The 15,406-nt window shown below is 33.0% G+C and overlaps 1 protein-coding gene across 8 annotated transcripts in view; it reads left to right on the top strand.

Annotated features, from left to right (window-relative positions):
• Positions 1-15,406, top strand: part of LOC116765866 (adenylyl cyclase 78C-like) — a 51,365-nt gene that overhangs the window by 32,108 nt on the left and 3,851 nt on the right. For 4 of the 8 annotated variants that reach the window (XM_032655518.2, XM_032655510.2, XM_061526710.1 and 1 more), the window contains exons 4-21: positions 7,565-7,666; positions 8,244-8,322; positions 8,393-8,469; positions 8,537-8,629; positions 8,703-8,745; positions 9,010-9,156; positions 9,232-9,428; positions 9,783-9,975; positions 10,188-10,331; positions 10,416-10,495; positions 10,697-10,855; positions 11,142-11,278; positions 11,581-11,748; positions 13,633-13,738; positions 13,824-13,925; positions 14,363-14,571; positions 14,756-14,944; positions 15,036-15,332. In XM_032655518.2, coding sequence (XP_032511409.2) covers positions 7,565-7,666; positions 8,244-8,322; positions 8,393-8,469; positions 8,537-8,629; positions 8,703-8,745; positions 9,010-9,156; positions 9,232-9,428; positions 9,783-9,975; positions 10,188-10,331; positions 10,416-10,495; positions 10,697-10,855; positions 11,142-11,278; positions 11,581-11,748; positions 13,633-13,738; positions 13,824-13,925; positions 14,363-14,571; positions 14,756-14,944; positions 15,036-15,332 — 2,522 coding nt within the window. Of the gene's footprint in view, positions 1-7,564; positions 7,667-8,243; positions 8,323-8,392; positions 8,470-8,536; positions 8,630-8,702; positions 8,746-9,009; positions 9,157-9,231; positions 9,429-9,782; positions 9,976-10,187; positions 10,332-10,415; positions 10,496-10,696; positions 10,856-11,141; positions 11,279-11,580; positions 11,749-13,632; positions 13,739-13,823; positions 13,926-14,362; positions 14,572-14,755; positions 14,945-15,035; positions 15,333-15,406 lie in introns of those variants that run through there. The other 4 variants (XM_061526713.1, XM_061526712.1, XM_032655502.2 and 1 more) reach the window with 4 other exon arrangements.

Below are 15,406 nucleotides of genomic sequence, written 5' to 3'. Positions count from 1 at the left end.
CATGCCCATATTATCTACATATAAGAAGAAATACTGATAGCGCTGATTATTCTCTATTCCATATGAAGTAACAGACTAACACGTGACACATGTACTTGTCTTCTTCTCCGCGGTCTTAGTGGTTAATTATTTTCCACTAAAAGATGTTTTTCCAATACGAAAAATCTGTGCATAATATTTTATAAACCCATATAATCCGTACACTTAGTTCGTTAGAGAGATTAAAGCGGATTTGAAACGTCTCTACAAAAACGAATTTAGGGAGAGTCCACGGGTTAATTCATTAATATGTTTGAAATGCCTAGTTTTATAAAATGACATTAAATCAAGCATCAGGTAAATTTTGTATTTTAATTCCGAAAAAAAGGTTTTATGAAAGATAACCAAATGAAATAATTATTTTTTTATATAAGCAGTAAGTCTAGAGGAGTTTGAAGGTAAATTTTCAGTGGCTTTTTTAATCGCTATTTTATTCGGGGAATAAATCTTGAGACCGTTTGTTTGCGGTTTTGAAGAGATTTCTGTAGTTTAGCTTTTATGAGGCGTGTGCGTGGACGTTTTTATTTCATTGTGTTGGCGTCTGATGTGCACATATCACTTGTTACATTACACGGTAGATTTGATCGTCTTTATAGTTGTATGCAAATTGTTTACACCAGATTTGAATGGTAACGACTATCTTCTGAGATTTATAATACGCGATTTATGTATAACCAATAAATAAAAAGGAGGTTTCTGGTTGTTATATTAAACTAAACGCTTTCTAAGTAACGTATATACACACAACGAATAGTTTTTTACGTCGAACGGGCCACAGGAGTGCCCCTATAGAAATTTTATAACAAGTAACATCGAAATGAACCTAATATTTTTCGGATTTACTATGCGTTCCGAAAAATATTAGTTTTTTTTGAATGAATACTCGCCAAAGTCTTAGATCTCATTACAAATAACATCGGTTTAAAGTTTAAAACTCGTCTCTTTCGTTCAGTAATTCTTTCTGTGGAATCAAATAAAACACAGCGTTTTAATATATTTTACCGAGGTTTCCATGATAAAAGAGGTTGAAAGCTCAGCTCAGTTCACAGTTCTTAAGACAATTTAACATTTCTCTTTATTTTTAAATTACTTATACATTCCACCCTTAGTATATGTCTTGTCTAAAAGTCTGTATATGTTACTTCAGAAATAACTTAGAAAATGTCTACGCATTTAATGATAAGCTGAACATGTATTATTCTTATTTGCATATAAAGCATACGAAATAACAGATTCATAAGCGTAGCTGACGGGTCAGAGCTTACTTTCTTGTAATATCGTTAAGTCAAATTCAAATTGTCCTTCATATAGTTAACATACTACTTAATTCCTAAAATATATCTTTTTTGTGGAAAGAAAATTGAGTTAATTTATTAGTCAGTTTACCAGTATCTGTGAAACATGAAAATTGTTTAAATATATGATTTGAGTTAGATCTGTCGTAACGATAGTAATCGTAGCAACAGATTTCAAAGAGACGAAACTTCTCAGCTATGGATTCACCGGGCGGGTGCCGGGTCCATCGCGTTGCAGGGAGAGGAGCTTCAACAGCGCCTGGGACGGCTTCTTCTGCCAGGTGTAGGTTAAAGGGGCCCCTATAGAACGCGCGTTAAACGCTCACCTCCACTGTCCAATCTTCTCTCCCTACCTAACCAAATTTGAAACTAACCTCCGAGGGCGGCTTTCGACGCACGTTCCAAGAATGAACTGATGTTAGTTCTTGGCAGGCCCAAGTCTTTCAGCAGGTTGAAGAGAGATTTGACTGTTACACCTCTCGCTCCTACTTCTACCGCATAAAAATTTTCAATCAATCTTGATTCAGCTTTTATTAAGGATTTTTTGAATCATTGACTTGGAAGTACATTTCTAAAGAAATACTAATCAACGTACATTAAAACGGAGGTTCAGCTGACTTTCATTTGCAATGTTTCATAAATAAAAATATAAAATGTAATAAAGTCACGTTTTATAAAAACTATCACAGCGTATACGTTCATATCCTCGTTATCTGGAACAAAAGACACTTGTAGCAATTTAGTTCGTTCCCTCTTTAAGGATATATCCTTAAAGAAAGATAAATCCGTGACGAGATGTAAATAAGAAGAGCTGTTCCATTTTTTATACCATCTGACATTTTGATTATGTTCCTTTTGTTAAATAGTACGCGAATCTAACAAACGTGACACATTTATTAACGAAACATCGAGGTTTTGGAGTGAAAGGTTTTAATTAGTGATTCTGTCTGGCTTGTCTGTTACAAATATTATTGACAGGCCATTACCTGACTCGTGGAAAACGATTTGTGTGCTCAAATATGTACGATTGTTTAATGTTTGACGAGGTATTTTCAAACGGAACTCGGGTAATTGTAAGTTAGTTTAATATATATATTTTAATATGCTAAATTACTATAATGGAACAAAGAAACTTCAAATTAAAACTGGCCGTCCGCACATATTAACAATAATCTGTGTGCTGGCCATGTATAACTTTAACTATTTGATATAAAATATATAATTTTGTATTTATTTTTTGGCTCTTATAGTTAATATAAAAGAATTTAAACAGCAGATAATTTAACTTTTCGCTTATAAAATTTTTATAAATAAATATTTTATATATTTTTTCTATTCAATATAAACGAGGCTACGTGTCAAGATCGGAATGATCCTTCAACATAAAATACTTTGTCAGCTCTTGTAGAGGTTCTTATCGAACCTTATTTTAGGTGTTTTAATTTTACGATCAAAACATTTCATATTTTTTTTGCTTGTTGTGAGTTTAACTTCAGTCATATAATTAACGTGTTTGAACATTGATACCTTTTACATGATTAATAAAAATGTTACTTACAGATTAATAAAAATAACTGTATTAGAAAATACTATTAAAATTACTTATCTATCGTATTAATAAAGCAAGAGTTTTATATTTTATTGCTAAGGTAACGTCGCTAAGTACATAATCAACATCGCGCCCTTTTTTCTATCGCCTATGCGTCAACCGACATCGTTTATGTTCAATGAATCGTTTTGCTGTTATTATTTCCCCCCCATTATTTATTTGATTTAACATAAAACAAATCTCAATTAATATTATGAAAGCGCAAGGACTTTGTTTGTTGCCTTTTTACAGTTGAATCTCCGAAACGATTTAACTTATATTTTATGTAGAAAACAATAATTTCGGAAAAGTTGACCGGAGCCGAGTTAAACGTGAACGCGATAAGAGACAAAATCTGTTATTTTAAATTAAATATTAAAGAATTAGAGACTCTATTGAGTATTTTATTTAAGATACTGAAACAATTTTAGCAACCTGTGTTGTTTAAAGTCAAAAACAAAGGGTTCACGTACACTTGACATATAAAAATATGTATGTATTATAGGCAATTTTTACTTTGCTTTGAAAAAGAAACACTAGAGTGATATTTGAAAATAACAACATTATTGATTTTACGATAAATACTATAAGTAAATAATATTTTATATCGGTTATTTTTCACTCTATTTGATATATCGTTACCTTTGCGACGAATGATATTCGGATGCCTTATTTAAAACAGATAACAAAACGGCTTGACGTAATTTGACATGTGCGGATTTCTGTATTCTCTTAGGTAAGCTCACAGATCGTATGCGAATATACAGAACACAACACTCTTTGATCCATCTAACCCACAAAATTTACCTCTATAGGTATACCACGTGACGAAAAATATAACTTAAATAACAATAATTAAATATAAGGAATATACATTGTTATATTCCTTATTATTTTTATTATTAATTCTTACAGAAATGTTTTAAGAGTGTTACTTTTATAAAACATGCATAACTAAACGTAATCGTAGGCTTTACTTCACATACCTTTACAAATTCCCCACTATTGACATCTATAAAATATGATACGCAAAGTCACATTATTTCTCTTTGATTGATGATTTATAGACTTTGTCATTGAACTGTTTGCTAAGTTACGGTCATAATTATAAGGTTTAATTAGTTTTTTGATCGAAGTTCCGCAATTGTAAGAAAAATGAGGAACGTTATAATATAGACATAAAAATATTTTTTTAATAAAATATATACTTGATGTATAGTTATAGAAGAAATAAATACGAATCTAATACGTCCCGGCGGGTGTTTTATGAGCAATACGTTCATATTTATCAATTCAATTGATGGATTTTCTACGAAATCTATCATCACGCTCGCATCAATTCGTTCTAAGATTATTCACTGTATTGGATCATGATTGACGGATACTAAGTATATACAAGATGATATTTGTAGGCTAGAAAGTAATCTAAAAAATATATTAAAAATATATATAAGTTTATATTATCATCCTAATAAGACTATTACAAACGGCTGGTGATGTTTTGTGAAATTAAAATGCAAGTGTTTTTTTGAGATTATAGAGCTAATAAATTAAAACATTTCGGAAAATCGTGGAACTTTTTTTTCAAATTGAGTTTTAAATATTAACTTAATGATAAGGAATGGAACTGATAATGAAAAATAGTTGACAAGCTATCCAGCCATGAACTTTAATCGTATAACTTTAGTTAGACGGTCAGGGGTAGCACACCATTATAGTCACCATTTCGGTCCTGACTAGTTTGTTGAGCGGCTTTCAGTTTACCCTTACTCCGCGGCTGGTTGTAATGCGACATGCGATAAATTAAAAAAAATAAAATAGCTGATAAATTTGAAGCGATTTTACAATTCAGTCAAGAATATATGTTTTGAACGTAAAACTCCCACGTAATTAATATGAAGTAAGTTTTATAAAGGGCCGTATTAGGCAGATTAAATCACGCGATGAGGAACTGGAGTCTCGTACGATTCAATTAACTTAGAATTATGTGGTAGAAGTTTACTAACTAGTGCTTTATGAAGAGACTTCATAAATTTTGTACTTGAAGGGAAGATTTTGATTACACGTAATAACCTTTTAAACTCTTTATTAAGCGTTTGTATTACAACAACGAAAAATTTCTTCTAACTGTACAAATAACGTATTAAATAAGGAAAAACAGATTTAATATGAAATCTCTTATATGAGTGATATTTAGCTGTCTGAATGTTAGGAAAGTTAAGCATTGTTATTCAACTCTCGGCACATATAAAACCTATTTAATATGTTGTTTTTTTATTTTTAGTTAAACCGTTTTTTTTTTTAATGTAGAATATTTTTTTTGCGTTTTAAGCTATAATACATATAGCTACAGACTCAAGACTCATTTTTATTTCTTTTAGTTTCCAAACCTAAAAGTTTTTTAAACTTTTAGGTTTATCAAATAATTATGTTTTAAGTTTATAGAAACAATTACAATTAAATACTTTTTATTTAATTTTCTAAATATCTGGAAGGTTCACTGTGAGATTTTTATCGGTTAATTTAATGGCATTGAAATTATTCTACTCATTAATATATAACAGAGACCATATAAATAATAAAAGGTTAGTTTGAATAAAAATAATGAAACGGATCTGTTATCAAGAAAGCCGGCCGATAAGCGACGTATTATTAATGGGTTTACAAAGAGATATAACGACCTACAAACACACAACCTTCGAGTGGTTCACAATCATAACGTATATACGTACTTTCAACATGAAAATTTACATGTAACACAAAATCAGTATATATTTCTAGCCGTATAAAGGTCCTTACTATGATTTTGATTTATAATTCTTATATTACGATTGTATAGAATAAAAATTAAGTGAAACAAAAAGCTTGTGCTATAAATGACGTTATGTTTCGGTAATTATTTGTAACGAAGTACACTAAATATTCTAATAGACGTCTAAAACTTACAAACGATACACTATTGTTAGCTGAGGGCCGTTTTATCTGAGTCCTTGTGAATAAAAACGATAAAAAAGCACGCATACCTATTTCGTATATTTGTCGTTTTTACCAAACCACACACTACCCTGTTTCCTGGTACGTTCTTAGTAAATCAAAAGCTTATTAGTAATTTGAGTTGCGAGAATTTTATTTTCGTAATCCTTATAATACGTGTTCCTCATATAAAAAGCGGTTATTTTAAATTGTCTTCAGTTAAATTCATCTTACAGTCATGTTAATATTGTAATAATTCAATCAAAATATGTTCGGGCTGAAATAAAGTCAAATCTTGTTTAAGAATATTTCAACGAAAAGTTTTAAAATATAAACATTTCGACTCGGATCCTAATAATAATTTAAATAGAAATCTGCAATGACAAAAACATACGAACAGGACTCGAACCCGCAACTACTGTTATCTTACGTTAAATTTTTTTTACAATTAAGCCGTCGTGCCTCAGAAACTTGAAAAGTTAAGTTTATGATTAAGTTAGGAATTTGTCATACCGTGTTTTTATTTGACTTTTAATCCAAGTACTGTCATAACAATGCTTTATTATAATATATATATACAAGAAGTCGTGGTGGCCTGGAGGTTAAAGGCCCGCTTCTCATACGTGAGGGCGCGGGTTCAAAACCTGGCAAGTACCAATGTGATCTTTTCCGAGTCATATGTACTTTCTTATTAGACACCAGTTAAGGGCGGTGTAGGAAAACATCGTGAGGAAACCTGGTCTTACAATTTCAAATTATAAGATTGAAATCGCCAACCCGTCTTGAGCAAGCGTGGTGATTAATGTTCTAACCTTCTCCATGTGAGAAGAGGCCTTTGCTCAGCAGTGGGCTCCGATAGGCTGATGACGATGATGATGATGATGATGATGATGATACAGAAATTATACTGATGTAATTACATTTTTAGAGGAACTTATTCCATTATAATAGTAGAGTAAAAGCTTTTTAAAAGATATTAATACAAGTTTCAATATATTGAAACTTAATTTCATCGAGTTTTTTCCATTATATAAAAAATAAGTATATAAAGTAGTATGTAAAGATTTTAATCGATCTCACAAAACATTTTTCACTCAAGTAAAGATTAATAAAATATTTTTATCTTCAAATAAATGTTTCAGACGACATGGGAAAGAGCCCGATAAAGGATTTTTTTTTTCGGATCAAATTATGTCAACATGTAAAGTGTTAATTAAAAATGGCCGAAAACGTGTTGCTGGACATGTAATTATTATATAACATTTTAAATTCGTCAGAGGATCGCATATATTATTTATTTAATGATATTAAAAACCTTTAAGCCCCGAGGGGTTTAAATGCTTGCTAATAAAGGGATTTCATTCAGTAACCATATTTATATTATTCAATTAATAAGTAACTTATTTACATATTTTTCGGAACCCAATATACGTAAAGTTATCATGTGAAATGGTCTATAGAAAAATTAATACACTGATTTTTAAGCACATCCTATAGAAGATTTTAAACGCAAACAATTAAATACTGTATGGTAACTATAAGTTTCCAACTCACACTACATACGGAGCGTTTACAGTTTTTATTCATTAAACTTCGCACATTATAGTATTTAAGTATTTAGTGTATTGGATGAGGAACAGCACTTGTAGAACTCGTTTTATCTGTATAGTGCCGTTGCTGCCTTAAACAAGCTCCTTGTCACGAAGTCGGCAGCGTGGAAACTGAACGGGTGCCCGGAGACGGTGCCAGCAGCACCGTTCATGAAGACCAGGTATTCAAATATCACATAAGTGTGACTGTTCTTATTTATTACGCTGTTTAAGTTATATTAATATCTTTCTAATGGAAGTAACAAGTAAAGAAGGACAATTTACAAAGAATTCAACAAACGTTTTGTATTTAAATCTATTGGATATATCATTTCAATTAATATTAACTGTTAATTAAAACGCTGTCGTCTCGGTCGTTCATTCATCAGAGTTTCTGTTTAATAATTTATTAGATGTTCAGTGTTATAATAAATCTCTCACAGTCTCAAACATCGTTGGCGTTTCGCCAAACAGCGGATTTATTGTAAATGCTGGAACTTTTGCACTTTATTGTCCATAAACTCCAGCTGCTTCTTAACGTTATATCCTTCGATTTATATCACAGTAATAATAAAGTTATCATATCACTTGTTAAAAAAACATGTTCGTCACTCCCGCATTAAATTAGATCTAAGAAAGTTATCTTAACTTTGTGGCTGAGTGTGGTTTGAATATGTTTTTAATTCAATCAGAAATTTGCATACGGATATGTTTAAATTATTATTAATAGTTAAACCTAAAAATATATGAGTATTGTAGTTGCGGGTCAGCGACGATGATGGATCAACGAACAGCACTAGGAATAGCATCGACCCTTTCCGTGCGGAGAGCGATCCCGGTAACTAGTATTTTGTTAGACACACATGTTTAAATAAACCCCTATAATACATGTGATAATATTCCGTCAGTTGCCACAGAAGGAATGCTCAGGACGGGTCGATATTACAAAGGAATTTATTGGCCTTCAATCACTAACAGTTTTAAGGTGAGCAATAACCACACCGATTTAGTACTGTTACAGTGAAGATCGATCTAAAGATAATTTGTTACAGGATGAAACGGTCGAGCTATCGTACCAAAGGTATTCAAGGAGACAGAGACAAAGATCTCTCATAATGGTTAATGTAGTGGACTTCGCGCTAAAGGTGAAATGTCGTTATTTAACTATTTTATGTTTTATAAAACAAATTTCCATAAAATTACCATTTATTTTTTCAGATATGTTTATCTCTCGTCTATACTTTATCTAACAGAGACGATGGTAAGTTTATTACTTTAGGACGTTTCAGACTATGTTCTCATTCGACAAATATCGCAATTGAAACTTTATTTCAAACATTGGTCTTATAATTAGTAGATCTATCGATTTGGCTTAAAATTAATGGAAAGCACGTTGTGTTTGAGTACCAACAGGAAATTGGTACCTAACAAATTTTTAAGGATTGTTGCAAAAAATAAGGGAGTTAGGGGTTTTGGTTATATGCATATAATATATTTAGTTGTGTTGCTGATTTGTTTATTTTAGAAAAGGTCGACGGATATCAGATCGCGTGGACCGCTGCCTTCGCGATGCTCAATGTAGCAGTGTGCCTGCTGGGGTGTTGGCGCTGTTTCGCCAATAACTATCTGCATTGGGCGGCAGCTGCAACCTGGATACTCCTAATAGCTCAGGGTATGACCCGTGATATTATCAATATCAAACTAACCTTACTTCTCGTAGAGTAAACCATGAAAATATTATATTTAGGTCTAAGCGGCCAAGGTATCGGTTTCCAAGCCCCAGAGAACCAGGTGTGGTACATGTTGTTCATAATATTTGTGCCATACGCGATGTTGCCGCTATCTCTCGGCTGGTGTATTGTTATTGGTCTCCTGTCGTCCGTGTCCCACGTGCTGGCCACCTCCGTCAATATGAATGAAATAATGAAGGAGAATCCTAATGCCGTGAGTATCGATAACAATTAACTTAGCAAGTTTAATTCTGAGTGTAAAGGGTAATGTATTAGTTCTCAAGGATAGAATAGAACTCTATGTTCTACTATAAAAGGAGTTTTAGTTTTTATAATACAATCATATTTCTATCTTGGCGCACTATAAAAGGCTTATATCGCTACAGTTTCTTTAGCTTAATTGACTATATCTTAAAACAATTTTTGACGAACGACATTAAAACCGTAATAATTTTATATGCAGTTTAATTTAATATTCAGTTCCAAATAAACATAGTGTCGTCCTGAAAGTTTCAATATGATTTTGGTATTTTGTTATCGGAAATATGTATTTGACAAAAAATCGTAGGCAAAATCCTGCAGCATGAGGTTGCTTGCTAGCAATGGTCTGTTGTACACGGCGGTCAACTTCTCGGGGATGTACGCAAAGTATCTTGCTGACTGGGGTCAGAGGAAGGCGTTCCTGGAGACCCACCGATCGATGGTTACAAGGCAAAGCACGAAGCGAGAGAGTGACCGTCAGTGGAAGTTGTTTCAAAGCGGTATTTATGCTTGTAATTTTCCATAACCAACTTCGTTGGTATAAATGTATATGTATCATGGTTACTATTCAATCCAACAGAATTTGCAATCGCAAAGCAACTCAGCTTTGTACTGTTTTGTTTCTCACGCAAACTGTGTAATGACATGAGAAAATTAATTGCTATCACACAATAATTTTGCTCGGAGGAGTTAAACTTGTTATTTTTTACAGTGATACCGGACTTTTTAGCAAAAGAGATTTCCAGTTACGTTTCGAGAGTACGAGGAGAGTTTCAAGAACAGCAGTTTAACAATTTATACATTCAAAGGCATGAAGACGTGTCCATATTATACGCTGATATTAAGGGATTCACCGGTCGGTCATTGTTATTACAACGCATCAGAAAGCTTATGATAAGATAATCGCTACATAAAAGCTAATTGTGTTTTGTTTTATTAGAACTATCCAGTAAATGCAGCGCGCAAGATTTGGTGAAGCTACTGAACGAGCTTTTTGCTCGATTCGACAGATTGGCTTCGGTAAGTTAGTTTTTGTTTTACTTATCTTAAAAATATAATTATAAACGATTTTACGAACTCGGTTCTTCCTCGCGAGCGTTTGTATTAAATTATATATGTGTTTTATAAGTCGATTAATATTGACTGACTCGTGGTTTTTAAGTAAGAAGTGGACAACTAATAATTGTCACTTTCTTTAACTCGAGTTCTCCATAACGACAGGAGAACCACTGCCTCCGTATCAAGTTATTGGGTGACTGTTACTTCTGCGTGTCCGGACTGGCCGCTCGTCGTGATGACCACGCTCAGTGCGCCGTAGACATGGGCCTCCACATGATACGTGTGATCAGGGACGTACGGTACAATAAGCAGGTATACGCGGTTCGTAACACTCTTTTACCTAGTACATATAATAATGCATTTAACTGACACCATAGTAGAATGTCTTTAAAGGCTACCGTTTCGTAAGCCAAAAGGAAATTGGAAAAAGTAACATTCTTATACCAACTATAATCCTGTATTCGGCATTTCATGATTATGAAAAGCTCACTAGATGTTTTCATGTCAAGATTAATAAAGTGCTTAAAGCAACTGTCAGTGTATGTTAAATTAGTAGCTACACTTGACCCCTACTCACTCTATATATTTGTTTGTGTTGTTGTATCAGGTGGATCTGGATATGCGTATCGGTATTCACAGCGGCACAGTATTGTGCGGCGTGTTGGGACTGCTGAAGTGGCAGTTTGACCTCTGGTCTTATGATGTATCTCTCGCTAACCATATGGAAAGCGGAGGCTTACCCGGGTAAGCGGTTTTCTTTGGTCTGTTGTCGTATCGCGATATGATGAAGAAAGTTCAGAAACGAAACAAGCGTGTGTTAATTTTCTAGAACGATCTCCTAATATGTATGTATTTTTTTTATTGTGTTTCATCCTTAAACAGAACTATTCTGTACGTTGTTATTGCTCCGTAGTGAATAAAGTATTACTTATAAAAGTAAAGTATTACATTAAAATTAATGTACATTGACAACAAGAACGTCAGCAATTTCATCTCATCTAAATATTAGAAATAGTTCGATTAAACCCAAGTCTTGGTACATCCAGTCGAGTGCACATATCAGCGGCGACCATGGAGTGCTTGCAGGGAGAGTTTCAAGTGGAACCGGGCGAGGGACACCTAAGGGACGCCGTCATTAGGGAACTCAACATAACAACTTACCTCATCAAGGCAACCGAGCAACCACGACGAGCGAGGCATAAGTCGAATAACAAGTAAGTGACAGAAAAGTGGGTATGTCACCCGTTAAAAGCTCGTCCTTATTAATATCAGGCTTTAAAAAAACTGAACGTAAAAAAGAGAAATCAATTAAAATATTATAGTAGTTGCAAAATCATATCCCATCGAAAGCAATTGTAAGGTTCGGAAGTCGTATACTCAATATAACTATAATAAATAGTGTTGCTCTTATATTTGCATTTATTCATCAAAATGAACAAAAACGTTCTCTTGATTCTATATCCATGGCTCAGTGACGATTCTGTCGCTAGATTGCGATTCGCTTCGCATTCAAACTGGACCCAATGTCACGGAAATAAACTTTTATTGGTCTCGAGTTTTGTTTTATCCTTTAGGAAAATCGCTCTGTTTCTGAATTTTGTTCAAAAATAAACGATTTTTATACTGAACCACAAAACAATAGCAATGAAAGTATTTAATATATGTATGCCCTATTTAGATGATGTGGGTAAATTGTGGTGACTGTAACTTTACCTAAACATGACACGGGTTCTCCTCAAGAATCCTGTTAGCTAAACTGAGGCGAACAATATTCATACAAAATTCAAAATAAAATTGTCCGGAAAAAAAATTATAATTTTTCAATCTCACATTTATTCTTTAATAAAAGAAGTAGCATTATTAAATTTAATTTTTCAAATGAATAGAACGTACCAAAAAAACTTATCTTAAGTAATACGATTCAGTAACAAAGTAACGTTTCTGGATACCAACTATATTATACGAGTACTTTAAAAATAAATAATAAAATGGAGACCAAAAAACAAAAATACATTTGAATTGAAAATAAACAAACATCTAATAACTTCAATTACATTCTTAAAACTACTAATGTTTTATACATTTCATATTTTAAATAGGCTTTGTTTTTTTGGAAAATTACTCTTCTTAAACTTATCCAATAATAATCCAAGATAAATCTCACTCAGAGGTAGCGGTTAGTCAATTTCACTGTGAGATATCTTGAATACCTTCTACAATATTGAGATGTGACTCCAACACACTCGTGAATTAACATATTCAATGTCATTTACGTAAACTATATTACTGCGTGACGAGGAATATTCAAATAGAAATCTAACAGTAGAATATTATTGATTTTGTATAATTCTAAGCGATATTAAATAAGTACCTACTGGTCCCATATAAAAATAAAAAAAGTTATTTACTTTGAAAGTAAGTTATAATTTATCTCTTAACATCTATTTGATCAAAACATTAGTTCTGCTATGTTGTTTAAAATATCCTTATCATTATCATTTTATTTTTTACAAAATAAAGGAATTTATAATTTGGAAGTATGGGAACATATTATAGATGATAAATAATCATTTGAGACCGACAAAAGTAATTTATATGAAATTAGAAAAAATATATTTTTCGATAACGGTTCGTATTGGAAAGCCTTTTAAAAATTGTCGCACCATGTCACTATATATGTGTGGCAATAATTATTACGGTTTGAATTGAAAGATAATTCCAGTTTTGTTGAATGATGCATTATATTTTTTGACTTATATATAAAACATTAAAAAGCAATGTCACTGCAAAACTCACTAGTTTTTGGAGATGTATATCAGAAACTAAGTCATAAATAAATTTTTAGACAAACGTTAGTTGTTAGTTTTCATGTGCAGTGATAACAAGAGAGATCTTTAAAAGTTTCCCGAAAACCATTCGGATTTTACGTAAGGATAAAAATGTCCAGAAATATTTAAGCTGATGTTGTTTTGTATTTGTTTGTTTCTGTTATATTTAAGTTCTTTGTTGGCAATAACATTAAATTCATATAAAGTGAAAACAAAATAACTATTTAAATTCAATCGCTTATGCTCAAAACAGTACATGGTTTTTATTAGCAGCATTCGACCGCAGCAGCCAACGGAGACTCCGCGCCGCACGAGCAGCACTACTGTGGAAGAAGAAAACACTACCGATTGGACTCCCGAGATGCCTTTTCAAAATGTAGGCATTATTAGTGAGAGGGAAAGCTCCTCTTGTGTTCTAAAATCTGCTGAATCCTCCATTAATATATCAAATAAAATTTCAGTATTTCAACAGCAGCGCCCACGGGCTTGTGAGAGTTTCACGTCGAAATAATGGCGAGGACGTCGAAAATGGACAGGACATGGAACTGAGCACTATATCGGAGGTACGAGATAAGTTACATGTCAAATAATGTCTAATATTAATCATGCCTGTCGAGTTGAATATGTCATAATAGGGGATATAACCGAATCAACGAATTAGCCTTTATTTTTGTGGTTCATTTGAGAATATTAATTTACCTATTATTTCAATTTATGCTTATCACGCTGCTTAGTTTGAAATAATTTTATCGAATATATTGTGTTTTGAGGCCCAACACATTCATCAACTTTGGTATTAGATTTGGATAAAAAAAACTTCATAGTAACCTCATTCATCACTATGCACAATGCTGTTCTTTAAATAATTATGACTTTTTAAATAAAGAGATGCTGATAGTGACTCCAAACGGAAGTATTGGTATTAGTATATAAAGTCATTAAACAAAACAACATAGTTTTAAGTTGTTTCGCAGTCTGTATCGAGTATTTTCTTTGCCAGGACGACGATATAATAAACCATTCTATCGAGGTGAGCAGCAATCGCCGTATGCGCGCTCAACACATGCGTCCGTGTTCGCTACGCTTCCGCCGAGCGTCGCTGGAGACGCGCTTCGCCCAACTCGACGAGACCACTTTCAAGTCTAACGTCATGTGCTGTCTCGTGATCTGGATCTTCATTGTGGCCGTTCAGTATATTATACATTTTAAGTGAGTTTTGTTGTTGTTACAGCATCGATAGTATATTCTTGTATTGAGACATTGTAAATATAATTGGTTTTATCTGTCACATAAAACGCTTTCCTTCTTTTTGGATACATTTTGAATTATTTAGATAAAAAATAGCATTATAACACAATAATCTTTCCGCGTGTTGCGAATCTGTATGCTCTAGTTGCTGGGTGCTAGTTGTAACTCTAATGGCGATGACGATTCCCCTCGTGTTATCGTTCGTGGTGGTGATGGCGGAAGAGTTCCCGCGGGCTCTGCCGCTCCTCACCCGTCTCTCTGCAGCACTCAGCGGCAACAGGTTCCGAAGGAATCTGCACATCTGCTGCTTCGTCACCATAATGTCTATATCCAGGTATATATATATTACCAAAGTATATATTATTATAAGTGGTAATATTATAACATTAACGATGGATTTTTTATTAATAATATGTTTTTTTCAGCACTATCAAGTTATACATTTGCCAGAATTCGTTTCCTATAGATACGAACGCAACTTTAATTAACGATACAATTGCTCTCAATATGACTAACCTTTCCGACGATGAGAAATTTGAAGAATGTTATAAGCCAGAGTACGTCGTATTTACCTGGATCCTCAGCCTGGTCGCTTTGACTTCGATCTTAAAGCTGTACTATTTAATCAAAACACTCCTCGCCATCATCAACGTGGCTATGTTCTCAATCCTATTATTTCAACACTACAATGCAGATAATTTCAGTAATGGAGTCTATGATACGTAAGTAAATGAGTCAAAGATGAGATATCTATATTTAAATTGGTATTCAAGACAAAGAAACCCGTCTGTTTCAG

This window comes from Danaus plexippus (assembly GCF_018135715.1).
Source record: "Danaus plexippus chromosome 3 unlocalized genomic scaffold, MEX_DaPlex mxdp_25, whole genome shotgun sequence".
Classification (NCBI taxonomy): Eukaryota; Metazoa; Arthropoda; class Insecta; order Lepidoptera; family Nymphalidae; genus Danaus; species Danaus plexippus.
The sequence above is the reverse complement of the archived record's forward strand: the minus strand, read 5'-3'. Positions and strand labels throughout refer to the sequence as shown.